Source organism: Dasypus novemcinctus, chromosome 14 (assembly GCF_030445035.2).
Source record: "Dasypus novemcinctus isolate mDasNov1 chromosome 14, mDasNov1.1.hap2, whole genome shotgun sequence".
Lineage (NCBI taxonomy): Eukaryota > Metazoa > Chordata > Mammalia > Cingulata > Dasypodidae > Dasypus > Dasypus novemcinctus.
In genome coordinates, this window is record NC_080686.1 from 108,372,753 (window position 1) to 108,400,522 (window position 27,770).

The window sequence follows — 27,770 nt, forward strand, 5'->3', positions numbered from 1 at the left end:
ACTGGTATCTTTTCTCTAAATTGGAAATTATATCAAAATTTAAAAGAACTACAGGGGAAAAAAGATTTTAAAAACCTGTGGTGGTCCCCACGCCCTGGGAACAAAGCTCGCGCCCTTCCCCCAGACCCCACTGCGGGCTCCGCCACCAGCCCCGCGCCTCCCTCCCCGCACGTGCCGCCTGTCCGCGCCTGCGGTGCCTGTCTCTGCCACGACTGTCAGCTCCCACGGGCGGGTCCCCGTGTCGCCGGCTTCTCCTGCCGCGGCGGCACGTGGCAGGAAGCAGTAATCAGGGGTGGCGGATGCCGAACCGCGGCAGGGGAGGGGGCGTCAAGCTCCTCGCCACGTGGAAACGGGCCTGAACGCGCGGCCCCGCTGGGGGCTGGAAATGCGGGGGCCGGGGCCAGGCAGGGCGGGCTCTCACCTTTATTTCACTGCAGTCACCGCCGGCGCCCCGCGCACGCGGCCTCCCGCCCCGCCCGCGCCCCCGCCGTCCTCCCGGGAGCTTCAGGCTCTCTCGGAGGCGGCCCCTGCGCCGGCGCCGGCGTCCAGGGTCTCCTTCCGCCGCGGAGTGGCCAGAGCCCCACGCCGGGGGACACCCGAGGGGGGCTCGGGGCGGATCGCCTCCAAGTGGCCGGCGTCGTGGGAGGCCACACGCAGCGAGGACCGCGAGGCGCCCCTGTATTCGCGCGCCCGGGCCAGGGACGGGACCCGCGAGCCCGCGTGCGAATGGGCCCTCGAGCCCGCCCGCGAGGAGACGCGCGACACGACCACGGAGCCGGTGCCGGACGGGACCAGCGACGGGTCCCGGGAGCCCGCGTGGGACGGGACCAACGACGGGTCCCGGGAGCCCGCGTGGGACGCGACCAACGACGGGTCCCGGGAGCCCGCGTGGGACGCGACCAACGACGGGTCCCGGGAGCCCGCGTGGAACGGGACCAACGACGGGTCCCGGGAGCCTGCGCGGGGTGACACCAGCGACGCGGGTCGTGATCCCGCTTGGGACGGGGCCACCGACGGGGCCCGGGAGTCCGCGCGGGGCAGGACGAAAGACGGGACGCGGGAGCCGGAGCGCAGCGGGTCTGCGGAGGCCGTGGACGAGCTCGGGCGCGAGGGGGGCCGGAGGGCGGCGGGCGGCGGCTCCCACAGCGGCGGGCCCCCGGGGCCGCGGCGCAGCCAGCCGTGCACGCGGGCCAGGTCCCGCGTGTCCTCGTGCTCGCGCCGCAGCTGCTCGCGCTGCTCCAGCAGCTGGCGCCGCGTGTCGTGCAGCACCTGGGCTCGGCGCAGCAGCCGCAGCAGCTCCTGCCGCAGCCGCGCGTTGTCCGCCCTGACGGCCTGCGTGTGCGCCACGAGCGCGCGCGCCGCCTCCCGCTCCGCGCGCCGCGCCAGGGACTGCACGCGCTGGCGCGCCTCGCGCTCGAAGGCCGCCTTGTCCTCCAGGAAGCGCCGCTTGGCGCGGTGCAGCAGCTGCGTGTGCTCCACGCGCATGTGCAGGAGCTCGCGCTCCAGGGCCCGGATCCGCGCCAGCTGCTCCAGCTGCAACTCCTGCGGGGCGCGCGCGGGTCAGCGCGGGCGGGGCGGGGCGCGCGGGGCGGCGTGGGCGCGGGGCGGTGTGGACGCGGGGCGGGGCGCGCGGGGAGGCGTGGGCGCGGGTCGGTGTGGGCGCGGGGCGGGGCGGGGCGCGCGCGCACTGGCCTTGTAGGGCTGCAGCTCCTGCACCTGGCGCGTCATCTGCGCCGCGCGCGCCTCCATCTCCAGCAGCTGCGCGCGCACGCCCTCCTCGCGGCCCCGGTAGAGCGCCTCCAGCTCGGCCCGCTGCCATTGCGCCTGCGCCAGATCCACGCGGTTCTGCTCCTCCAGCCGCACGAGGGCGCTGGCGCAGCGCTGCGCGCGCGTGCTCACGTAGCTGGCGTAGAGGCGGTTCTCCTCGCGCAGGCGCAGCGCCTCGCCGTCCAGGAAGGCGTTCTCCCGCAGCACCGTGTCCACGTGCTTCTCGCAGGCGTCCAGCTGCTCCGAGAGCAGCGCGTTCTCGCGCTGCAGGTACTGCGCGCGCTCCGTCGGCAGCGGCTCCGCGCCCTCGCCCGCCGCGCCCGGCCGCCGCCCCGCGCTGGGCCCGCGCTTCTTCCTGGGCGCCATGACGCGGGGCCCGGGGCGCCTCCCGAGGGCTCTAGGCCCCTGGGCCCGGCGGGCGGCGCGTTCTCGGAGCCCCGAGGTTTGGGAGAAGCAGAACCAGCGTCAGAGGGTGGCGGGGGTCGGGGCAGCGTCTCCCACCTGTGCCTCTCGGCTCCTCGCAGACCTTGGCCTGCCTTCGGGGCGCGCCCACCACTAACGTTGACTCAGCGGGCACAGTCTCTATGGAGACAGAACTCGGCCGCCCGCCCCCTTCCCCATCCCGTCGCTCGGGCAACGGCCGGACCCCGCTCCACTCCCGCGCGCACCCCCGGAGTCGGGGCCTGGGTTTGCGCCCCGCACAGCTAGGCCCCGAGACCCGCCCGACTTCGGATTCCAGAGGACAAAGCCGGACTTGCTCCTGACTAACCCAAACCCTAACTGCTCCCCACCTGTCCGAGGGCCAGAGACTAGGGCCCTTCGCTTTCTGTCCCTCAGTTGGGTCTTAGTCCTGGCTGCCCCCCAGGAGGTGGGGAGGCGTCGCCCGCTTCCTTGCCTCCAGCCTTGAGCGAGTGCTCCGGCATCCCCAGGTGTCAACTCTCACCTTGTCAGCTGCCCCGAGAGTCTCGGCGTTCCAGGGCCCCTGTGTTCCTCTGAAGCATTCTGTGCATCCTTGAGCTCCTTCCCAGGCGTGCATAAAAATGGGGGTTCCCGACGGGTACTGAGTGCGCCCAGATGTCATCCGCTAGCCTGGTCGCCGGCCAGTGTGTTCCTCTCGGGGGGTCGGGGCCACGGCGCTTGGGACCTGCGCAACTTACCCTACAGATTCGGGACTGCCCCGAGGGGAGCGAACCGTCAGGGACTTGCCCTTGGAAACAGAAAAAGACAAACCCCTCAATTCAATCTAAGGTACTGGCGGCGCTTAGAGGGCTGAGGAGCCGGCATGCTGGGGGTCCAGCGCCCCCGTCGTGTGAGACGCCTCTCGGACACACGCCCAGTCTGCACTTGGGTCTTGTTCAGCCGAGTTTCTGTCCAGTTTGTCTGTTTGCTGGACTCTGGACAAGTTCAGGCAGGGCTGACTTGTAATGTGGGGTGGGAACACGGCTTAGGAAAGGACCTTTGTGAGGTGTGTATGTGTGTTTTGTGTGTGTAAGGGATGCCCAGGCAGGTGGTGCTTCAGTCCCATCATGCCCCAAAGGTGCCATGGAGTCTCCTAAATTAGGAACACAGCATTTTGAACCTCCTTGTAAAAAATGTATTTAAGAAGTAAAAATAAAATATAAACATGGAAACAATGCAGAAAGTCCATCTGTTTTAACATTTAAAATGTTAAACATCGAACTATAAATTCCTAAAACTGCAACTAGGTGTTGGTTTTAAAATACTTTTACTGTGAAACTGCGTCCTAACTTCTTACATTAAACTGGGGAAAGACCAAGTAGAATCAGGGAAAAATAAGTTGCTCTCGCCCCCACAGTGGGCACTCTGCTGAGCCTATTCGGGGCATTTTCTTCCGGTCACTCACACGAGGGACCCCCGTCCTGGCCTCTCTGCCTCGCCTCCCCCAGGGCCCACCTGGGAAACTGAGGCCAGGTGAGGTGGAGAACTTCGCACGTGGGTCCCTGCACCCTCCCCTGCCCCCGCCAGGCTCCTGTGCTGCACACGGATGCTGCGCGACTTTCCGGGCGTCCTTGGCCTTTAAATATTTGCAGCGAGGAAGGCGGACATGGCTCAACTGATAGAGCATCCACCTACCATATGGAGGGTCCAGGGTTCGATCCCCCGGGCCTCCTGATCCATGTGGTAAGCTGGCCCATGCGCAGTGCTGCAGCACACAGGAGTGCCATGCCATGCCAGGTGCCCCAGCATAGGGGTGGCCCACGCACAAGGACTGCACCCCGCAAGGAGCAATGCCCTGTGTGAAAAAAGCACAGCCCGCCCAGGAGTGGTGCCACACACAGAGAGCTGACACAGCAAGATGACGCAACAAAAACAGAGAAAATAAACAAAAATAAATAATAAGTAAATGTTTGCTGCAAGGTGAGGGATTTGGGGGGGCAGAGGATTTTACTGTTAAGTCGCCCCAGCCTCCGGGGTTGCTCAGTGATTTCAAAGCTCAGAAGTGCTTCCTTCCAGGAAAGGTTTGGTGAGAGTTTCGCTCTCCTCTTCCTCCAGTTCCGTGGAGGCTTGCTTCTCCCAGCGCCGCCTGCAATACCGAGGCCCACAGTGCGGGAGCTGCCCGGACGCCCCAGGGGCAGTGGGTCCATCCACCCTTTGCACCCGTCCCTCACGGCCCCGCCCCTCGCGGCCCCGGCCCGGCCGGGCACTGGAGCTGTAACTGGCCTCTGGCCCATGAGGGGATGAGGCGGGAGAGGTAGGCGCCTCCTCCCCTGCCCGGGCTCTCCCTGCGCTGCAGGCCTGGGGCGCACAGGCGACTCCAGGGACAGCCCCCTCTTCCGGGAAGAGCAGGTGCCTGGCCAGTTGGCCGCACCCCCACCCTGCCACCTCTTGTGTACTGGTCGGGGAGGGTCTCAGGTGTCCGAGGAGGTCCCGCTGCCGCGGGGGAGACAGAACACACCTCCGAGCCGCCCGGATCAAAGCCAGGCGTTACAGGGGACACTTCTGCCCGCCCTGGGGGCCCACCCCCCAACGTGAGTGGGATGGTGGTCTCTGTCCTCCCAGCCCCGTGCAGGGAGGGTCACTCACCTGGTGCAGGTGCTGAGCCAGAAAGGGCCTGAGAGGAAGGGGGTGCTGTCTGCCATCCTCTGCCGAGGCCCGCTGCCCCCCCCGCCCCCCGCCTCTGCTCGGGGCCCTCTATGCTGCGGGGAAGGGTGCTGCAGCACAGGGCCTTCTCCTGGGACACCGTGTGTTCAGCCGGCCGCCCCTCTGTGCCCACCTTGCTGTCCCTTCTACCCCATTCTAGAATTTAGGTTGAGCTCCTCCTGGGTTGGGCTGGCCCCAGGCCAAGCACTCAGAAGCCTCTGCCCCCATTTCACAGATGGGGAAACTGAGGCACAGAGTGGCTCCTCCAGGGCCCCTGGCAGCACCGAGCTGAGACAGCGTCTTGCCGTGGCCTCTCCCCATCCCTGCCCCTGTGCACGTCCTGGGCCGAGGGGCAGAGCCCACTGCCCTCGCTGAATCCCAGCCCACGGCAGCCGGTGCCCACTACCTCCCACCCACCAAGGCCACCTAGACTGGTGGAGTCAGTGTTCGAGTGATGCTGGCCCTGGGCAGGAGCAGGGTCCCCCGGGGGGAGCCAGAGAAGGGGTCTGGGGGGGGGCGGAAGAGAATGTAGGGTCCAGGCCAGTACCTCGCCCTTGCACCAGAAGCGCGGCGCTGAGGGCCATCACCAGGGCAGGGGCACGACGGGCACGAGGGTCAGCAGGGCCCAGCAGAGCCCGCCTATCCAGTGTGTCCTCTGGCTGGGGTCCAGGCCTGCAGCCCCCAGGCCGGGCTGTTGTCGGGGCTGCGGGCGACCCCAGCCCCCCCCCGTTGCCCACACCCCACCTCGTGCGGGGCCGGCAGGCCCGCTCCACCCCCTCCCGCCCAAGCTGGCCCCTGCCCCAGGGGGCCCCCTCCGCCGCCAGGTACCTCTGAACCTGTACCAGATCCACACGAGGCTCACAGTCACCCCCAGGTGGAAGGCCACGGCCGCGGCCACGGCGAGTGTCAGCTCCCACAGCCACGGCGGGCCCCGCCGGCAGCGCTCTGGACCAACACGCGCGCACTGTCGCACCGGGAGGAACCCCGCTGCGGGCCCACCCTCCCGGGTGAGAGGGCGCGGCCCGAGCCGGGGGAGCCGCGGGGGCTGAGGGGCACCGGCCGGGCGGCCCCGTGCTGGCTGCCCACCCGCCCCTGGGGAGGGTCACCCAGGCCTGGTCTGCTGCGGGGCCAGTGCGGCCTTCGCATGGTGGCCTCCTGGAACAGGAGCGCAGGGCCCGGGGGGGTGTCCCCTCGGCTCCCCCGAGGGTGCAGGGCAGGGCGGGCTGAGGCTGGGTCAAGTCCAGAGGGCTTGTGTGGAGTGCCCGCCCCCCAGGGGTGCCCCCTACCCTTGTTTGTGAGGAAGATGATGAGGAACAGAAGGACCCCCAGAGTCCAGAGCCCCCCATAGGCCGCAACGGCGATGCCCACGGCCAGCTCCATGCTCCCGCTCTCGGATGCCTCTGAGATAGGGGCCCATGAGAGCGTACCCGGCCCCTCCTTGGGGACCCTCAGATCCGAGGCGCCTGACCTGGGAGCCCACGCCACGTCCACAGGGGCCTTCCCAGGAGGGGCGGGGGCCTGGGGTACCTGCGTCCATCGCCCACGCTGGGAGCAGGTGAGAGGAGAGGACAGTGCTGGAGATCCAGGTGCTGAAGGAGCCCCCTAGGTCCACTCCAGCAGGGCTGCGGGGAGGCGTGCATGAGCAGGACAGGCTGTGGGCTACGGCTGGGACAGGGCAGCAGCACCGGCTCAGACTGCGACCCTGATGGGAGGGCGGGGCTGTGCCCCCAGCCCCACACATGGACTGTGACATGGACAGTGGGGTCAAGGCCCCTACCCAAGGTAGGGGAGGGGCCGGCCACACATGTGGACTGGCACCACTGGGGCAGTGGGGAAACGGTGTGAGTCTGGCCTCCGGGGATTCCCGGAACCTGGCGATGAGGGAGCAGGCCCCGGCTGCGGTTTCAGCCTGGGGTAGATGCCCAGACATACCCTGGAGCACAGAGGTCGGTGCCCCCCATGTCCACTCCCTCTCGATCTGGGTCTCCTTGGTTATGCCTCTGCAAACCATCCGGATTTTCTCGTGGATTGGCTGTAAGTTAAATACACTCTTTTTTATTTAATGTGTGGTAAATGGGTGTTGCTAATATGCTCAAAATGAAGCTGAAGATTAAAACTGCATGCAGAGGAGTTCCGGGAAGATGGCATCGGAGGAGGAAGGCAGGGCTCAACTCTCTCACAAAAACAACAGAGGAAAGGCCAAAAACTGTCTGATGGACCAGCTTTGGGGCTCCGCACGCCAGGACAGTGCCGTGCAGCCCCCGGAGGGCAAGGGACAGAGAGATGAAGAACCTGAAACGACACCGTGCGTTGAGACCCCCAGGGTGGCTGGGGAAGGCACCCGTCCCCCACCCTCAAGGCGCGCAGCCTGGATAAGAGCCATGGCCCACGGCGGCCAACTGAACGGATGTCTTCTGCCCCGCACGAGGGAGGGCATGGCGGAGGGCAGTCAGTGGCCAGGAGAGCCCATTTGAATCTCTGCTCTGGCCAGACCAGAAACAAGGGAAGCGGAGGTTGAGTTACCTCTGAGGAAAGATTTGCCAATGAGCACGATCTGCTGGCAGGTGAGAAACTGCAAAAGAAAACTACTTTTAGTTCTCTCTTTCCTGGGAGAAAGTCCCTGACCCATTTTGATAACCTAAACCGGGCAATTTGAAAGAATAAGTTGGACCAAAAATGGAAGAAGAGCCGTGAAAAATAAAACAATAAAAGAAAACACCAGGCAAGAGAGGGACCTTGACCATTGGAGTAAATTCACCGACATATTCAGTTGCCTAGACAGCAGCAAAATTACAAGCCATACTAAAACAGGAAGCAATGGCCCAGCCAAAGGAACAAACCAATTATCTTGATGAGATGCAGGATTTAAGACAGCCAGTCAATGATAATACCTTAAATCTCCTAAATCAATTCGACAAATTGGAGGAAAATATGACTAAAGAGATAAGGGGTATTAAGAAGACACCGGGTGAGCATAAAAACAATTCGAAGGAAGCGGATGTGGCTCAAGTGATTGGGCTTCTGCCTACTAAATGGGAGGACCCAGGTTCAATTTCTGGGGCCTCCTGGTAAAGAGCATGCCCACATGGCAAGCCGGTGCCCGTGCGAGTGCCCACACGGCGAGCCACTGCCCACACGGCGAGCCACTGCCCATGCAGCAAGCCAAGTGCCCCTGTGGGAGCCAAGTGCCCCTGTGGGAGCCAGTGCTTGTGCAAGTGAGTCACGCAGCAAGATGATGACGCAACAAAAGAGACGAAGGAGAGAGTCAAGGTGAAGCACAGAGAGACCAGGAACTGAGGTGGCGCAATTGACAGGGAACCTCTCTCCACGTCAGAGATCCCCAGGATCGAATCCTGGTGAATCCTAGAGGAGAAAGACCAAAAGAGAAAACAAAAAGAGAAATAGATACAGAACATCACACAGTGAATGGACACAGAAAAAAACAGCACAGTGGGGGAGGAGGAAGGGGAGGGGAAGAGAAAAAAAACAATTTGAAAGCCTGCAAAAAAGTAGCAAAGCTTATGGGAATGAAAGACATGGTGGATGAGATTAAAAATACATGTACATACTATGTACAGCAGGGGAAACAAACATAGATTGAGAGTTGAAGAATTTTCTTGCCTTTCCAGTTATCATTACTAATGAAATAATGAAAATGCTCTAATAACGATTGAAGTGGGAAGTGGATGTGGCTCAAGTGGTTGGGCTTCTGTCTACCATCTGGGAGGACCCGGGTTCGCTCCCCAGGGCTTCCTGGTAAATGTGCCTGTGCGGCGAGCCAGGCCTGCGCCGCGAGCCTTGCAGCAAGACGATGACCTAACAAAAGAGGGACGAAGGGAGAGTCAGGGCAAGGCACAACAGAAACCAGGAACTGAGGTGGCGCAGGTGACAGGGAACCTCTCTGCACATCAGAGGTCCCCAGGATCGAATCCCAGTGAATCCTAAAGGAGAAAACAAGAAGACAAAAAGAAACAGACACAGAAGATCACACAGCAAATGGACACAGAGAGCAAAAACAGTGGGGGGGGAGGGGAGAGGAAGAAAACGATTGAAGTGATGAATGCACAGCTCTGTGATTATACCAGATACCATGGATTGTACACTTTGGACGCATTGTATGCTTTATTAATATGTATCAATAAAATTGATTTGTTTTAAAAATACATTAGAGGCACTTAACAGCTGATAAGAATTGATCAAAGGCAGAATTATGATACTGAGGACAGAACATCTAAACTTGAAAAGACAAGAGAACAGAAAGAGAAAATAATGGGGGGAAAATGGAACAGGGACTCAGGGAATTGAATGACAATGCAAAATGCACAAACATGTATTAACGGTATCCCAGAAGGAGAAGAGAATGGAAAAGGGGCAGAAAGAATATTTAAGAAAATAATGACTGAGCATTTTCCATCCCTTATGAAAGACATAAATATTAATATCCTAGAAGGACAGCACACCCCAAACAGAATAAATCCGAATAGACCTACTCAAGACACCCACTCTCCAGAACAACAAATATCAGAGATGAAGAGAATTCTGAAAGCAGCAAGAGAAAAGCAAAGCATGACATACAAGGGACACTCAATAAGATTAAGTGCCAACCTCTCATCAGAAACCATGGAGACTTTGAATGTAACGTTTTTTGTGATCTGTGTATCGTCAAAAAAATACAATTAAAAAATTGATGGGTGTGGGGTTTGGGGAGTGGAGTCTATGGGAAACTCATGTTTTGTTTTGTTTTTTTTAAGATTTTTTATTTTTAATTATTTCTCTCCCCTTCTCCCCTGTGGCCTGCTCTCTGTGTCCATTCACTGTGTGTTCTTCTGTGTCCCCTTGCATTATTTTCATGTGGGAATCTGTGTCACTTTTTGTTGCTGTTGCATCATCTTGCTGTGTCAGCTCTCCATGTGTGCAGCACCATTCCCGGGCAGGCTGTGCTTTTTCATGTGGGGCGGCTCTCCTTGAGGGGTGCACTCCTTGCATGTGGGACTCCCCTACACAGGGGACACCCCTGCATGGCACAGCACTCCCTGCATGCATCAGCACTGCACATGGGCCAGCTCACCACATGGGTCAGGAGGCCCTGGGTATCGAACCCTGGACCCTCCATATAGTAGGCAGACACTCTATCAGTGGAACCACAACCTTTTCCTTCTTATGTTTTATACTTTTTTATTTTTTTAAAGATTTATTTATTTATTTACTTTTTCTCCCTTTCCCCCCCCCCCCCGGTTGTCCGTTCTCTGTGTCTATCTGCTGCATGTTCTTCTTTGTCTGCTTCTGTTGTTGTCAGCGGCATGGGAATCTGTTTCTTTTTGGCTGCGTCATTTGTTGTGTCAGCTCTCCGTGTGTGCAGCATCATTCTTAGGCAGGCTGCACGTTCTTTCGTGCTGGGCGGCTCTCCTTACGGGGCGCACTCCTTGCGCGTGGGGCTCCCCTACGCGGGGGACACCCCTGCGTGGCAGGGCACTCCTTGCACGCATCAGCACTGCGCATGGGCCAGCTCCACACGGGTCAAGGAGGCCCGGGGTTTGAATCGTGGACCTCCCATGTGGTAGATGGACGCCCTAACCACTGGGCCAAGTCCGCTTCCCCCTCTTATGTTTTTTAATGTAACATTTTGTGTGATCTATTAATTTTTTTAAAAGATAATTTAAAATAAAGTAAAATAAAATAGTGGGGAAAAAAAAAAGAAACCATGGAGGCAAGAAGGAAGTGGTATGATGTATTGAAGGTACTGAAAGAAAAACTACCAGCCAGAATTCTGTATTTGGCAAAACCGTCCTTCAAAAATGAGGGTGAGTTCAAAGTCTTCACAGACAAACAGAACTGAGAGAGAATTTTACCAAAAGACCAGAATTACAAGAGATATTGAAGGAAGTGCTGCAGCCTGAAAGGAAAAAATAAGGGCGAGAAACTTAGAGTGTAGAAATGAAGATTATTAGTAAGGGTAACTTAGTAAAGAGACAGACAATAGAAAGATAGGACAACAGAGAGCCAAAGGATAAAATGGATGAGTCAGTGGTGCTGTCACAGTATTAATATTAAACGTTAATGTACTGATCTCCCCAATCAAAAGACAGAGACTGACAGAATGGATAAATAACGTGAGCCATCTCTATGTTGTCCACAAGAGACTCACCTCAGACATAAGGACACAACCAGGTTGAAGGTGAAAGGTTGGAAAAGGATATTCCATGCAAATAGCAACCAAAAAAAAAAAAAAAGACAAAATAGACTTTAAGTGCAAAACTATCATAAAGGATGAAGAAGGTCATTTATATTAATAAGAGGGGCAATACACGAAGTGGAAGTAACTATAATAAATATTTATGCACCTAAGCTGGACAATCTATGATATATGAGGCACACACTAGACAAACTGGAGAAATAGACGTCTTTACAATAAAAGTTGGAGACTTCAATACACCACTCTCAGCATTGGATAGAACATCTGGACAGAGGCTAGAGAAACAGAGCTTGAATAATATGATAAATGAACTAGAATGAGCAGACATCTATGGAGAATTGTACCCCAAAACAGCAGGATATACATTCTTTTCAAGTGCTCATGGATCCTTCTCCAGGATAGACCATATACTGGGTCACAGGACAAGTATCAATACATTTAAAAAGATTGAAATTATACAAAACACTTTCCCTGATCATAAAGGAATGAAGCTGGAAATCAAGGGAAAATTCATAATGATATGGAGATTAAACAATATACTCTTAAACAATCAGTGGGTCAAAGAAATTACAAGAGAATTCAGTAAATACCTTGATATGAATGAAAATGAGAACACAACATATCAAAACCTATGAGTTATGGCAAAGGTAGTGCAGAGAGGGAAATTTATAGCCGTCAATGCTTACATTTTAAAAGAAGAAAGAGCTAAAATCGAAGACTTAACTGCACACCTGGAGAAACTAGAAAGAGAACAGCAAACTTATCCCAAACCAAGCTGAAGAAAAATAATGACGATCAGAGCAGAAATAAATGAAGTTGAGAACAACAAAACTATAGAATCAACCAAACCAGAAATTGACTCTTCAAGAAGATCAACAAAATCAACAAACTCTTAGCTAGACTGCCAGAGAAAAAAGAGAGAAGACACAAATAAATAAAATCCAAAACAAGAGGGGGAACACTACCACTGACCCTGCAGAAATAAGAGAGGTCATAAGAGGATACTATGAACAACTTTTTTTTTTTTTACTGGTATAATTTTATTGAAAAAAACAGAAACAGAACAAAACAACCTTTGCATTTGGGGAAGGGGATTATTTGACAATTTTGAAAAGGAAGAGCAATTGTGTCAAGAAACAAATTATTGGAACATAAACTTGGATTCAACAGTTGCAGCAAACCCACAACTAAGCACAGGTAATCCCGGTCAAAGTGATGGTTCCAGGGTCATGTTTTCCTACTGGTTAATGTTTAATGTCAGGTATTTCATATTGACGTAAATCACAAATAAATCCTGCAGAAATGATATTGATAAGAACAAATGTTATGAAAAGCAAACTACTGATGTGAACAATATCTTCCAGAATGCACATTTCATATGTAGACTTTATGTATGAAACTAAGTCAAAGTTAGAAGCGTCGTGTTGTCTCAAGCGAGGCAGACTGAAGCTGACTTTGAGCTTCAAGGCTTTTAGTAACCCTAGGCTTAAGTGAAAATAAAAATAAAAATAATGGAAGTTAACTACTTCATGACAATGATTGTAGCTGAGTTTTTAACCAAATATGTAACAAAATGCTAAAACAGCTACATGCTTGCCTGCCAGACACATAGGCGTCAAGCACAGATGCAGTTTTCTTGCTTTTCCACCAGTGGAACCGCCGTGGGAAAACACTTGTGGGGAAACCAACCAGCCCGCGCAGCTCCCGACCGCACGAAGCCGGGCCCAGGTCCTCGTCGCGCAGCCCGGCGGCCCGTCCTGCGCGTGGCCGGGAGGCGCTGCCCAAGGCCTCGGACGGCTGGTCCCCCTCGTGGGGGCTGCGGGTGATGGCCGGGGAGGCGCCCTGCGTATAGATGACCAGCTCGCCAGCGGCTCGGCTGCGCCCGCGGCCCCACGTCCAGGGCGGCTCAGCCTGCAGCGCCTCCAGCCCCGCGGGCGCGAACACGCGGGGTGCGTGCTGCGCCCCCGGGGGCAGCTCCATCACGACGCAGTGCGTGGCGCCCTCGGGGAAGGGGCCGGGGGAGCCCTGGACCATGGCCTGCACCAGCTCTTCGGTGACGGTGATCTGCGAGATCTCCCCCTCGGAGACCACCAGGTCCACGCGCTCCCCCGGCACGGCAGGCCGGGAGCGCCGCCTCCTGCATGAGCGTGTGGGTGCCCTCTCCGGCCACCACGCGCACGGTGCCCTCCTTGTTGACGATGCCTGCGTGACACCCTCCTTGAGCGGCTGGTCGGCTGCGGCCGGGTCACGCATGGGGAGCTGCAGCACGCCCTGCACCACCTTCTTAGAGGCCACCTGCGTGGCGATGACCGCGGAGGGACAGGCCACCTGGGTCAGCACGGCCAGGGGCGCCACCTCTGCCGAGCCCTCCTGGACATCTGCGAACAGGTGGGCCTCAGGGGCCTCGGGGCCAGCGGGCACCTGGGGGCCCCCTCACGGGCCGCTGGAGCAGCACCTGGGGCTGAGCCTGCTCTTCTCCTCGGGCCCTGTCCTGCCCACCTCCCCTAACTCAGAGCCCGCGCACAGCAGCGCGTCCAGGGCAGACGAGGAGTCGCGCGGAGGCAGCCCCACCTCCGAGAGGCCCAGCACCTCCTGTTTGGTCACCTGCTGCCTCACGGCGCCGGGCTCGTCGTCGTTCCTGTCCACCAAGCCGCCCACCACGACCACCTGGGTGGCCCCGGCGGCCAGCTGCTCCGGGAGGAGCGGCCCGGTCCCCCGCCGCCGGCGCTGGGCCCGCCCTGGCTGGTGGAGACGACCTGGCCGTCTTCCATGATGTGCACCACCCTCGCCACCTGGCCGGCCATGGCCAGCGTCCACAGCATGGCGGCCGCCATCTCCTCCACGAGGTCTCGAGGGCCAGCTCCCCTCGTAGCCCTGGATGATGACGATCTGCTGCACCTGCTCGGCAGGCGGGGCGGCCACTGGCTGGCCCGGGGGCACTGGCCCTTGGCGGCGGCTCCTCGGCCAGGGCAGCCACGGTGAAGGGGCTGTCGGTCTCCACGGAGGCTCCTCCTTGGCCCCGCGGCCGGTGCTCGTAGGACCTGGAGACGGTGCCAGCATCAAGTGAGCTAGATCAGGGTTCTCGACATCAGGTTGGTGTTCCTTCACGCGGTTTCGGAATTCCACAGGGACGCTTGTCCCATAGTCACATTTGGGGCAGTCGTACCTCTTGACTCCTTCCTGTTTGCCGGTGTGTAAAATGTGTTTGTGGATATTTCCAGCACAGTTTGCTCTGTAGTCGCACCAGGGACATGTTGGGTTTTTCTCCAGTATGCACGCGTTTATGCCGAGTCAGATGGGACTGCGTCGCGGAGGCCAAGTCACGCTCGTCACACTTGAGAGGATTTTCTCCTGGCCTGCCGCCGGTGCCGGGTGAGGCCTGCCGGGTCCCGCCAGCGCAGCCGCAGAGGTCACACGGGAGGGACTGCTCGACTGCGTGGGTCTGTACTGGTCTTTCATGGCCGAGGCGGGGAGGAGTGAGTAGTGGCACGGGGGCCATGAACATGAAATGGCTTTTCTCCCGTGTGCAGTTTCCTGTGGTTGTTTAGGGCCCACTTCTCCATGAAACTTCTGTCACATAAATGGCATGTAAATTTCCTTTCTTTTGGGGTGCCAACTCCATGTGTCCCTAGCAGATGAGTATTCAAGTGCTTCTTCAGTACAAAAGCAACCCTTCACCTTCATCCTCTCCCATCCTCCGTTCATGAACTCCGATTTCTTGCAGCGTTTCTCTCTAGCGATGACAGGTTAAGTGAGCCGGAGCCCTTGCTGTTCCTGTTTGCCGACAGAATCGCTCCTGCGCTCCCCTCTGACTGTGAACAACTGAATGCCAAAAAACTAGACAACGTAGATGAGATGGACACATTCCTAGAGACACACAAGCACGCTGACCCTAGAAGAAACCAAAAACCTCAGCAAACCACTAATAGTAAAGAGATTGAAACAGTCATTAAAAACCTCCCAAAGATGAGAAGCCCAGGACCAGATGGCCTCACGGGTGAATTTACTGAGCATTTAAAGGCCATCTAATACCAGTCCTGCTCAAGCTCTTCAAAAAAATTGAACAGGAAAGAATGCTACCAATCTCATTCTATGAAACCAACATTGCTCTAATAGCAAAACCAGATAAAGATACTATGAAAAAGGAAAATTACAGACCAATATTTCTAGTGACTATAGATGCAAAAGTGTTTAACAAAATACTTGCTAACCGAATCCAAAAGAGTATTCAAAGAATTGTACACCACGATCAAGTGGGCTTCATCTCAGTTACACAAGGGTGGCTCAACACAAGAAAGTCAATTACTGTCATAAACCACATTAATAAATTGAAGAAAGATCATATGGTCATCTCAACTGACACAGAAAAGGGATTTGACAAAATATAGAATCTTTTCTTGATAAAAACATTCCAAAAGATAGGACTAGAAGGAAGCTTCCTCAACATGGTAGAGTATATATATGAAAAACCCACAGCTAACATTGCACTCAGTGGAGAAAGAGTGAACGCCGTCTGTGGAGATCAGGAACAAGACAAGGATGCCCTCTTTTATTATAGTTGTTCAATATGTGCTAGAGGTTCCGGCTAGAGCAATTACGTTAAATAAAGAAATAAACAGCAGTCGGACTTGGCCCAGTGGTGAGGGCGTCCGTCAGCCACATGTGAGGTCCACAGTTCAGACCCCGGGCCTCCTTGACCCATGTGGAGCTGGCCCATGTGCAGTGCTGATGCGCGCAAGGAGTGCCCTGCCACGCAGGGGTGTCCCCCACGTAGGGGAGCCCCACGCGCAAGGAGTGCACCCCGTAAGGAGAGCCGCCCAGCATGAAAGAAAGTGCAGCCTGCCCAAGAATGGCGCCGCACACACGGAGAGCTGACACAAGATGACACAACAAAAAGAAACACAGATTCCCATGCCGCTGACAACAACAGAAGTGGATAAAGAAGACGACACAGCAAATAGACACAGAGAACAGACAACCGGGGCGGGGGTGGGGAGGAAAGGGAGAGAAATAAATAAATCTTTAAAAAAAAAATTTACGAAGAAAACATTAAAAAGAAAGAAAGAAAGAAAAGGCACTCAAATAATAAAGGAAGAAGTAAAACTTTTGCTTTTCACTGATGGTAATGATCCTATACCTGGGAAGTATTGAAAAATTGACATCAAAGCTACTAGAACTAATTGATGAGTTCAGCAAAGTGGTGGGGTTGTAGGTTAATATGCAAAAATCAGTAGCATTCCTACACACTACTGATAAGTAATCTGAGTAGGAAATCAGAAAAAAAGTCCATTCATAATAGTGAATAAAACAATCAAATATTAAGGAATAAACTTAACCAAGGACATAAAGGACCTGTATTCAGAAAACTACAAAACATTCCTAAAAGAAACTGAAGGCTTATATGGGGGGACATTTCGTGTTCGTGGATCATAAGACTAAATATTGTTAAGATGTCAATTCTACCCAAACTGATTTACGGATTCAACACAATCCCAATAAAAATCACAACAGCCTCTTTAGCAGAAATGGAAAAGTCAATTATCAAATTTATTTGGAAGTGTAAGGGGCACCAAATACCAAAAGTGTCTTTAAAAAGAGCAAAGTTGGAGGACTCATAATTCCTGACTTTAAAGCTTATTATCTAGCTACAGTGGTGAAAACAATGACAACAAAAAACCCAAAACATAACAAAACGAAAACAAAAAAAACTCCATCATTGGACCTGGCATAAAGATAGACAGATTGAAAATGGAACCAAATTGAGAACTCAGAAATAGACCCTCACATCTACAGTCAAGTGATTTTTGACAAGGCTGTCAAGCCACCAAGCTGGGCCAGAAGAGTCTAGTCAACAAATGGTGCTGGGAGAACTGGATACCCACATCCAAAAGAAAGAGCTCCCTTCTCTCATACTTTCACAAAAATTAACTCAAAATGCTTCAATGACCTAAATTCATAACAGCTACAGCCATAAGATCCTAGAAGAAAATGTAGGTAAACATCTTCACGATCTTGTGGCTTGTGGTAGTTTCTTAAACCTTACACCTAAAGCACAAGCAACAAAAGAAAAAATAGATAAACGGGACCTCCTCTAAATTAAACACTTTTGTTCCCCAAAAGACTTTGTCAAGATGGGAGAAAATATTTGGAAACCACATATACAATAAGGGCTTGATATCCATATTATATAAAGAGATCATACAACTCAATGACAAAAAGACAAGCAACCCAATTTAAAAGTGGGCGAAAGACTTGGATAGGCATTTCTCCAACGAGTAAATATACGGAAGTGGACGTGGCTCAACTGATAGAGCATCCAACTACTATATGGAGGGTCCAGGTTCCATACCCAGGGCCTCCTGACCCATGTGGTGAGCTGGCCCATGCACAGTGCTTCTGCGCACAAGGAGTGCCATGCCATGCAGGGGCATCCCCACGTAGGGGTGCCCCACGTGCAAGGAGTGCACCCCACAAGGAGATCCACCCCACATGAAAAAAGCTAAGCCTGCCCAGGAGTGGTGCCACATGCACAGAGAGCTGACACAGCAAGATGATGCAACAAAAAAGAGACGCAGATTCCCAGTGCCGCCGGATAATACAAGCGCAGACAACAGGGGGGAGGGGAGAGAAATAAATAAAATAAATCTCAAAAAAAAAAAAGAGAGCAAATATAAACGGCCAAAAAGCACATGAAAACATGCTCAACACCACTAGTTATTAGGGAAATGCAGATCAAAACTACAATCAGATACCATTTCACACTTTATAGAATGGCCAGTATTACAACAAACAAACAAAAGCAGAGAACTCCAAGTGCTGGAGAGGATGTGGAGAAACAGGAGCACTCCTTCACTGTTGCTGGAACGTAGAATGGGGCAGCCTCTGGAGAACAGATAGCAGCACCTCAAGGAGGTGAATATTCAACTCCATGGAGTCAGATTCTGTTTAATTTTTATTTATTTATTTATTTATTTATGTCTTTATTCATTTTTTTAATATTACATTAAAAAATATATGAGGTCCCCATATACCCCCACCCCCCTCACACCACTCCTCCCCCCATAGCAACATTCTCCTCCATCATCATGAGACATTCATTGCATATGGTGAATACATCTCTGAGCATCGCTGCACCTCATGGTCAATGGTCCACATCATAGCCCACATTCTCCCACGTTCCATCCAGTGGGCCATGGGAGGACCTACAATGTCCGGTAATTGTCCCTGCAGCATCACCCAGGACAACTCCAAGTCCTGAAAACTCCTCCACATCTCATCTCTTCCTCCCATTCCCCATACCCAGCAGCCACTGTTGAACGAGGGAGGCTCGTTGGGGTAAGGACGACGGAGGTAAACTCACTCCAGAGACGGGTTCATGACGCACATCTGCTTTATTCAGGAAGTTGCAGTGTTTATATAGCAGCTTGGCTTATGGGGCAGAGCTGATAGGTGGAGGGTTTACGGGAGGAAAGTGAGGTGGGGCTAGAGACATTTGGTTCAGTGCCGGTGCACCATCTTTTGGGTGTGCCCAAAAGCGTGTGGACTAGAGAGCGTGCTCATTTAGTCACTTGCAAAACAGCCAGGCTGAATGTCTCTGCCACTCTACCTACAAGCCACCATGGCCACTTTCTCCACACCAATTTTCTTCGATTACTAATCACAATAGTTCATGAATAGAATATCAGTAAGTCCACTCTAATCCATATTCTATTCCTCCATCCTATGGACCTTGGATTGGTTGTGTCCATTCCACATCTATGTCAAGAGGGGGTTTAGATTCCACCCCTTAGATTTAGATGGATGCTGGATGCAATCCTCCTGCTTTCAGTTGTAGGCACTATTGGCTCCATGGTGTGGTGGTTGACCTTCTTCAATTCCATGTTAGCTGAGTGGGGTAAGTCCAATAAACCAGAGTGTAGGAGCTGAAGTCTGTTGAGGCTCAGGGCCTGGCTATCATATGGTCAGTCCAGAGATTCAGATCCCCTGGGTATATATTAAACCCCAGCACCAACTACAATTCTGGTAAAGTAACAAGAAAGGCTTGTGAAAAGAGGTCACATCTGAGTCCAGCTCCATCACACAGAAACACCAACTCCAAAGATGGGCCCACTGACATGGCACTGAACTCCATCTGCCATGACTATAAAACCTGTGGGTCTCTGTAGCCCTCAGAAGAACCAATACCTGGGGTTGTATTTACTTTATCTGTCTCTGGGACTCTGCTCAGGTGTGCATAAGGGCAACCCCTCTGATAATCTCCCAGCTCTTTTTTAGAGACTCATAGCCACGTAAACTCATTTGTCCTTTCCATTTTCCCCTTGATTTAGGTCAAAAAGCATTTTTAACTCCTGTTATTATATGTAGACAGAGATATTCTGCTGGTCCGAGTTGAACCTTTTATTCAAGGTCATTTTCTAGCTACATCATCAACTGGTACTTGGTAGTAATCCCTTGGTGCCAGGGAGGCTCATCCCCGGGAGTCATGTCCCACGCTGGGGGGAAGGCAATGAATTTACATACTGAGTTTGGCTTCGAGACTGGCCACATTTGAGCAACACGGAGGCTCTCAGGAGGTAACTCTTAAGCACACTGCTGCTCTAGGCCTTGTTCTCGTTTCAGGTGCACAGGCTCACAAACATAGTCATTAGTATCAGGGGCTCATTGTTGGACCTTCATTCTTTTTTGGTCTTTGCCATTGCACTTGGGGGATTGTTGCTGTTCCTTTAGGGACTGTGATAGAGCGCCCCTGGCTAGGAACACAGCACTCCCTCAGTTGTTGTTTTTAATTGTTTCCACTATGAAAATATCCAAACATTTTTATGTACCCTGGATATATGCCCTGTAGAACTCCCTGCCAACCATGTGTCACCTGTCAATAACATGCCACACCAGTATTCCTCCACTGCCATTGTTGAACCTTTCTATGATCCAAAACTTCCTGAAAAGTGAAGCCCAATATATTGCCAGGTTCCCTTAATAGTAAAATGGAATATAGCGATGAGTTTAAAGGTTAGATATAGAATACATATTAATTTGGAAAAATTCTACATCCTATCCTTTTCTTTTCTTTTTTCTAATTATTAAGCTAATCTCACAAGAGTTTTAGATCACAGTAATTCATATACACAATATACAGTACTCCCACATATCCAACATAAAACCTTTTCTCTTCCACAGCAATAATCTTTTAACATATTTATACCATATTTACTGAAACTGATGTATAGATATTGAGACAATAGCTTTCAAACAAGGTAACATTTGTGTTTACATTGTGATTTATATTTTAGACTATACAATTTTCTAAATTTTTAGTTATCTTATGTTTTACATTATGATTTACATTTTAGCCTATAAGCCCCTATATATTTTTGGTGTAATTTTACATGTCTTATATCCATCCTTGCTTACTCTTGTGAAACACTTCTATTGCCCGCACAGCTACATTGGTTCCATCTATTCAATACCTATTTCCCCCTCCCCTCAGGGCCCACAGTGACAGTCAATCTTCATTTCTTGAAGAGCCATGTTCAGAGATACTTGCAACAGTGTTGAGGGTCTGACTTGCTCAACTGCCCTAATGCCCTGGGGGCCACCATTTCTCTTGAGAAATACAGTGCCCTCTATTTGATGGCCTCAGTCCTCCCCAGTATGTGGGTATACCTTCACTCTCATTATATGGGTCTCTACCCAATGATATAACCCACTTTGGCAAAATGAGCATTCACATATTCCCTAGGAGTCTGTCCTGCGTCAGATTATCCCCTTTGAGTATCTTAAACAAGTAACTTTCCTAAGTATATTTTGAAAAGGTTTTCTCAGCATTATACTCTCAACCAACACCTGACAATCTCCTATGTTCGTATGTTGCCCCACCCTCCCCCCAATTTCTTGGGCAATATTACCTATCTGTTTAATTTTTTGAGGTTTGTTTTATGGTCCAGAATATGGTTTATCTTTGTGAATGTTTCATATACACTTGGAGAGAATGCTGTTATTGTACTGTTGTTGTGTGGATCATTCTACTAATGTTCTCTAGGTCAAGCTGGATGGTAGCATCGTCCAGGTCTACTACATCTTTATGTTCTGCTTATGCATTATATCAATTATTGAGAGAGGATTGTTAAAATCCGTGGCTATAATTGTGGGTTTGATTATTTCTCTTCTCAGTTCTATCATTTTTGCTTTATTTTGAAATTTTGTTATTAGGTATATACACTCGTCAGGATTATAATATCTTCTTGATGAATTGACACTTATATATATATATATTTCACAGACTTTATACTGAAAGAAGTCACATACAAAAGGACGTGCTATATGATTACATTTACGTGATGTCCCATATAACTACAGAAATCAGATCAGTGGTTACCTAGGCAAAGGTAGGGAATTTACTGCAAAGAAGGATAATGAATTCTCTGGTATGACGGTAATGTGCTAAATCAATGGTCAGCTTTTTCTGTAAAGGACCAGATAGAAAACATTTTAGGCTTTGTGAGTCAAACCATCTCTGTAGCAACTATTTACCTCTGCCATTGGAGCACGAAAGCAGCCATGGGCAGTGTGTAAATAAATGAATATGGCTGTGTTCCAACAAAACTTTGTGGATATTGAAATTTGAATTTCATGTACATTTCATGTGTCATGCAATATTCTTCTTCTTTTGATATATTGTTTTTAACCATGCAAAAAATTTAAAAAACATTCCTAACTTTCAGGTCTGACAAAAACAGGTGGCCTGTGAGCCATAGTTTACAGAGTCCTGTCCTCACTCTTAACTGAAGTGGTGGTTGCATGGGTATATAATTTATAAAATTGATCTTACTATACTCTTTAAATCTTTGTATTCATTTTATACTTAATTTTAAATATAATGTACACTTAAGAAAAGATTCACAGTTTCCATAAGATAAAAAATATCTATTAAATTAGGTATATCTGTTAAAATGCCTGTTAAAACAGGCCAGCACTTCAGGATAGAGAGAAGGTTTCCCTCTGGATTCCAGATGAGGTGGCATAAGGTGGCTGCCCTGTAGTCACTGGTGAACTGGCAGGTTTTGCCTGACCTACTGAGTGTTGAACGTTTTACGTCTGAATTTGACTAGCTCTTGCCAGGCAGATCTCTTAAGTTCCATATTCTACCTCCCCATTCCCTAAATTAATTGGGCACTTTTTCATCCTTTCACTTTTTTTTTTTTATCTTGAGTTAGATTCACATATTTTAAGCATGACCACTCCCCCCTACACATTCATACAAAAAAGACTGGAAAGAAATAGACCAAAATGTTAACAGTGGTTCCTTCAGGGTGTGGAGATGTTGGAAAACTTAGACATTCTTCTCTACTCATGTTTTCCAAATTTCTTATTGTGATCACAGCAGTTGCATTGCTTGCAAAGGGGAAAATTTTTTTAAATGGATTTAGGTCAAGGACTTGGCCCAGTGGTTAGGGTGTCCGTCTACCACATGGGAGGTCCACGGTTCAAACCCCGGGCCTCCTTGACCCGTGTGGAGCTGGCCCATGTGCAGCGCTGATGCGCACAAGGAGTGCCGTGCCACGCAGGGGTGTCCCCCGCGTAGGGGAGCCCCACATGCAAGGAGTGTGCCCCATAAGGAGAGCCGCCCAGCACGAAAGAAAGTGCAGCCGGCCTAAGAATGGCACCGCACACACGGAGAGCTGACACAACAAGATGACTCAACAAAAAGACACAGATTCCTGTGCTGCTGACAACAACAGAAGCGGACAAAGAAGACGCAGCAAATAGACACAGAATAGACAACCAGGGCGGGGGGTGGGGGGAGGAAGGGGAGAGAAATAAATAAATCTTAAAAAAAAAAAGGATTTAGGTCAGAGTTTTCCGAACCCTAGCTTCACATATGATTGTTTTGTTTTGTTTTGTTTTTGAGTTTAACCTTCAAACTTTAATAAAAATGGGAAGATAGGTCCAAAGAAGAAAAATAAAATAGGGGTGATAACAAACATTAAAATTGCTAGAGAAACAACTTAACTTTTAGGAATTAAACCTAAGAAATTAACTAAAAATGAATGCAATTTTTTAGCTACAAGACCATTTGTAGTAAAAATGTTTAAAAATGTGAAAAAATTGAAAACAATCTATTGCTCAAAATAAATCAGATCTTAAGTAAATATCCATACATTTGATAGCCACTTAAAAATATGACATAGAAATATAAACAGGGAATTATGTTCAACAATATAGCTATTGAAACAATTAGATTATAATATATAGTAAAATTTAATTTTATAAATCTGCATATGTACAAATATGCATAGAAGAATTTACACTTTTAATACAAAGAAATGTTCCTCTTTATCTCTGGTCAGCTTTAGCATCTTGAAGTCTACTTTGTAACAAGTAATGAAGCTCTCTGATGATTAGTCTTTGCATGGTATATCTTTTTCCCATCTTTTAAGTGTTAACATATATATGTTTTTATAAAGTGCCTTTCTTATAGATCACACACTTGGATTTTGCTTTTTAAAAATAAAGTCTTATCATTTCTGCCTTTTAATTGGAGTATTTAGATCATTTACATTTAATGTAATTATTTATACGATTGGGTTTACATCTACCACCTTGCTATTTGTTTTTTTTATTTGTCCCATCTGTTCCTTGTTCCTTTTCTCCCTTTTTATGCCTTCTTTTGGATTATTCTTTTTTTTTTAGTATTCCATTTTACCTAGATTATGTTTTTTTTGGCTATATTTCTTTGTTTATGTATATTTACTTTTATTTAAGATATAGTATTGTATTTTTAACTTATCACTGTGTCTTCAAATAATAATACTTCACATATAATGGAAGAACTTAAAACAGTATATTTCCATTTTCCCCCATGATATTTTGTGCTCTTTTTATCATACATTTTACTTATACATATTATGACCCCACAATATATTATAATTTCAATTTTAAAAATCAGTGCTTAAAGAAATTTAATAAATGAGAAAAAGTGTCTTTTATATTTAGCTACCAATTTACCATTCCCAGGACTCTTCGTTTCTTCATGTCAGTCCAAGTTTTCATCCAGAAGAAATTCTTGTAATATTTTCTATGGTGCAGGTCTGCTGGTGATAGATCCTCCTAGCTTTTGTTTTTCAGAAGATGTCTTTATTTTTCCTTCATTTTTGAAGAATTTTTTCCCTGGATATATAACTCTAGGTTGACAGGGTTGGGATATTTTTTCCTTTCAGCTCAATGATGATGTCATTCCTTTGTCTTCTGGCTTCAAATATTTTTCTGACAAGAACTGTGCAGTCATGCTTATTTCTATCCCTCTGTATGTAAAATTTACTCTGGTTGCTTTTGATATTTTCTCTTTATCACCGTTTCTTAGCAATTTAAATATTTGGTGCTTATTCTGGCCTTCTTTGTGTTTATCCTGCTTGACTTGATTTAAGTTCTTGGATCTGTGAGTAATGTATTTTCCTTCACATTTGCAAAAATTCAAGCTGTTTGCATTCTCAAATATGTTTTTCTCCTCCACCACTCCTTTGTGAATCCAATTACACATATACTATATGTTCTACTGTTCCACAGGTAATTGAATCGTTTTCTTCTCTTTTATTTCACTGTGGATAGTTTCTATTGCTCTGTTTCCAAATTTATTGATCATCTCTTCTTTAATATCTGGTCTGCTGTTAAACCTAGCCAATGAATTTTTCATTTAATATATTTTATTTTTCAGCTTTAGAAACTTCATTTGGCCCCTTTTTTGGTAGTTTACCTCCGTACAATCTCATTATATGCATGTGTTGCTTTAAATCTAAAGTCTGCTAATTTCTTTATCTTTGTCATTTATGGGTCTGTTTCTAAGAACTGATTTTTCTCCTGGTTATGGCTCCCATTTTCCTGCCTTTCCACAAGCCCTGTAATTTTTTCCCCTCTCCCCCCCCCCCCCCCCCGCCCCGGTTGTCTGCTCTCTGTGTCCATTCACTTTGTGTTCTTCCGTGACCGCTTCTATCCTTATCAGCAGCACTGGGAATCTGTGTATCTTTTTGTTGTGTCATCTTGTGTCAGCTCTCTGTGTTTGGCGCCATTCTTGGGCAGGCTGCACTTTCTTTCGCGCTGGGCACTCTATTTGTGTGTGAGGCACTCTATTTGTGTGTGGGGCACACTCCTTGCGTGTAGAGCTCCCCTACGCAGGGACACGACTGCGTGGCACGGCACTCCTTGTGCGCATCAGCACTGCGCATGGGCCAGCTCCACACGGGTCAAGGAGGCCGGGGTTTGAACCGTGGATCTTCCATGTGGTAGATGGATGCCCTAACCACTGGGCCAAGTCTGCTTCCCAACCCCTGGAACTTTTTATTGGTTGCTGGAAATTGTGAATTTTACACCAGAGTGCTTAGATCTTGCTGCTTTCCTTAAAAGGGTATTGAATTTTGTCTTGGCAAGCAGTTATTTTTGCATCATCTTTTTCCTTTCCAGGTTTGTTTTCAATGCTTATGAGCAGTCTTCACTCTGGAGCTCATCTTGTCACTAAGACGTGGCATGACTGGGGACTCCTCCTGCATGCTCGGCTACTCAGCAAGCCTCTCCTGGCTTTCTCCCGCTCCCCCAGTGTGACCTCTGGAAATTGTTCAGCTCCCAGTTATTCTTTGTTTGGTCTTGTGAGAATTTCCCTACTCTTCCATGAAGAACACATTCAAAAAGACCCTTTTGTTTTCTCAGAGATCACTGTCTCGCACTGCCTATTGCCCAATATCTGAAAACGGTTGTTTCGCATATTTTGTCCATTGCAGGAGGACAGTCCAATACAGTTACTCCTTCACGGCTGGAAGTAGACGTCCCTCATTCCTTTTGATCTTTTTTACTTTTTTACTCCTCCCACTCCAACTTTATTGACTTATAACTGATATGCCATAAAGGGCACATATTTAAAGTATACAATTTGGGAAGCATATTTGGCTCAAAAGATAGAGCGTCCGCCTACCACATGGGAGGTCCAGGGTTCAAGCCCAGGGCCTCCTGACCTGTGTGATGAGCTGGCCCACGCGCAGGGCTGATGCGTGCAAGGAGTGTCGTGCCATGCAGGCGTGTCCCCCGCATAGGGGAGCCCCATGCGCAAGGAGTGTGCCCTGCAAGTAGAGCTGCCCTACGTGAAAAAAAGCACAGACTTCCCAGGAGTGGCACCACACACACAGAGCTGACGCAGCAAGATGACACAACAAAGAGAGACAGATTCCTGGTGCTGCTGACAAGAATGCAAGCAGACTCAGAAGAACACAGCTAATGGACACAGAGCAGACAACAGCGGTGGAAGGGGAGAGAAACAAATCTTTAAAAAAAGGTAGAAAGTGTACAATTTTAACAGTTTTGACATACGTATATTCTGCTGAAACCATCACCAGACCTGAACCTTTCCACCAGCTCCAAAAGTTTTCTAATACCACTTGCAACCCATCTCTCTCTGTATCCCATCCTCAGGCCACCACTGATCTGCCTTCTCTCACGATAGAGTAGTTGGCATTTTCTAAAATTTTATCTAAGAGGAATCAAACAGTATATCTTTTCAGGACACAGCTGGCTTCTTAATCAGCATAAGATTTTGAGAGTCATCTCTATTGTCGAATCCTATCAGTAGTTGGATTCTTTTCATTGCTGAGTAGTATTGCATTGCATGGATATACCACAATTTATTCATTCACTTGTTTCAAATGTCGGGAACAAGATTTGAGTCATTTCCAATTGGGAGCTATTACAAATAAAGCTGCTGTGAGGATTCAGGCACAATTCTTTGTATGCTTTCACTTCCCGGGTGAAAACCTGGGCGTGGAATGGCTGGGTGTTTTGCATTTGTTGAGTTGGGTTTCAAATTTGGGTCCAAGTGGAGGTCAGGTGTGACAAAAGGGGACCCGAGGCCGTCATGCGTAGCTTGTTCCTCGCCCAGAGGAAGCAGGGGTACCACCAGGGGTGTCGGGAAGTGCGATCAGCTGGGGGGCTTACCAGGGGGCGAGGAGTGCCCAGGCAGAGCGGGGGGACGGGGGCTGCTGCCTTCACTGTGTCCGGGGTCGAGGTCAGCGGGCTCACGGAGCCATGCGGCCGGCCTCTGGCAGGCGTCCGGCCGTGGCTGCTGGTCTCGCCTTCTCACCCCCTCGGAGCCCTTCGCGTGGGTGGGTCACTGGTGAACGCTGGCCTCTCCTCAGGCTCCAAGGCCCTTCCACAAGCCCTTGCAGACTCTCCATGAAGGAAGAGTGGACCACCTGGAGCTGCGGACAGCGGCTGCACCACGGCTGAACGGAGCCACGCAAATGGGGGTTTTATTTTGTATATCTTTAGTATAAGATACTTTTCTAGTAATTCATTTTATTGTGTTTTACCAAATTATTGATCAGAAACAGATAGAAAAGCGGTGAAAACCACAACACTGGTCCGCAGAGAGCCTGGCCCCAGCCCCCGAGTGCCGGCGCCAGGGCCCCCGGAGCCCTTCTGTGCTGCGGCCACGCGCGGTGACAGCGCCCCCGACGCCCCCGCCGCGGCGGCTGTCGCCTCTCCTGAACTCCAGGTCATCAGCTGCGTCCCAGGACCCCACTTGGAAGGCTACTTGGCCTCGTAAACGTCCAGCGCCCACATCTCGGACTCTCCTGCGTCCCAGCCCGGCTTCCAGCCCCGGCTCTCACACCCCAGCCCTGGGGGCGGCCAGAACCCCCGCAGCCCCCGCTCCCCGGGTGGCAGACACGCT

General features: G+C 50.4%; 1 protein-coding gene and 1 pseudogene across 1 annotated transcript; both read right to left on the reverse strand.

The window, feature by feature from the left end:
• Positions 1-409: 409 nt before the first annotated feature.
• On the reverse strand, positions 410-3,838 carry CCDC166 (coiled-coil domain containing 166). Its single transcript, XM_004454799.4, has 2 exons — positions 1,693-3,838; positions 410-1,542 (listed from the first exon to the last, which is right to left on the reverse strand). The coding sequence occupies exons 1-2, from the start codon at positions 2,131-2,133 to the stop codon at positions 505-507; spliced, it is 1,479 nt and encodes a 492-aa protein (XP_004454856.2). The 5' UTR covers positions 2,134-3,838; the 3' UTR covers positions 410-504.
• A 1,457-nt stretch (positions 3,839-5,295) lies between these two features.
• Positions 5,296-27,661, reverse strand: LOC101424129 (zinc finger protein 407-like; annotated as a pseudogene).
• Positions 27,662-27,770: the final 109 nt, after the last annotated feature.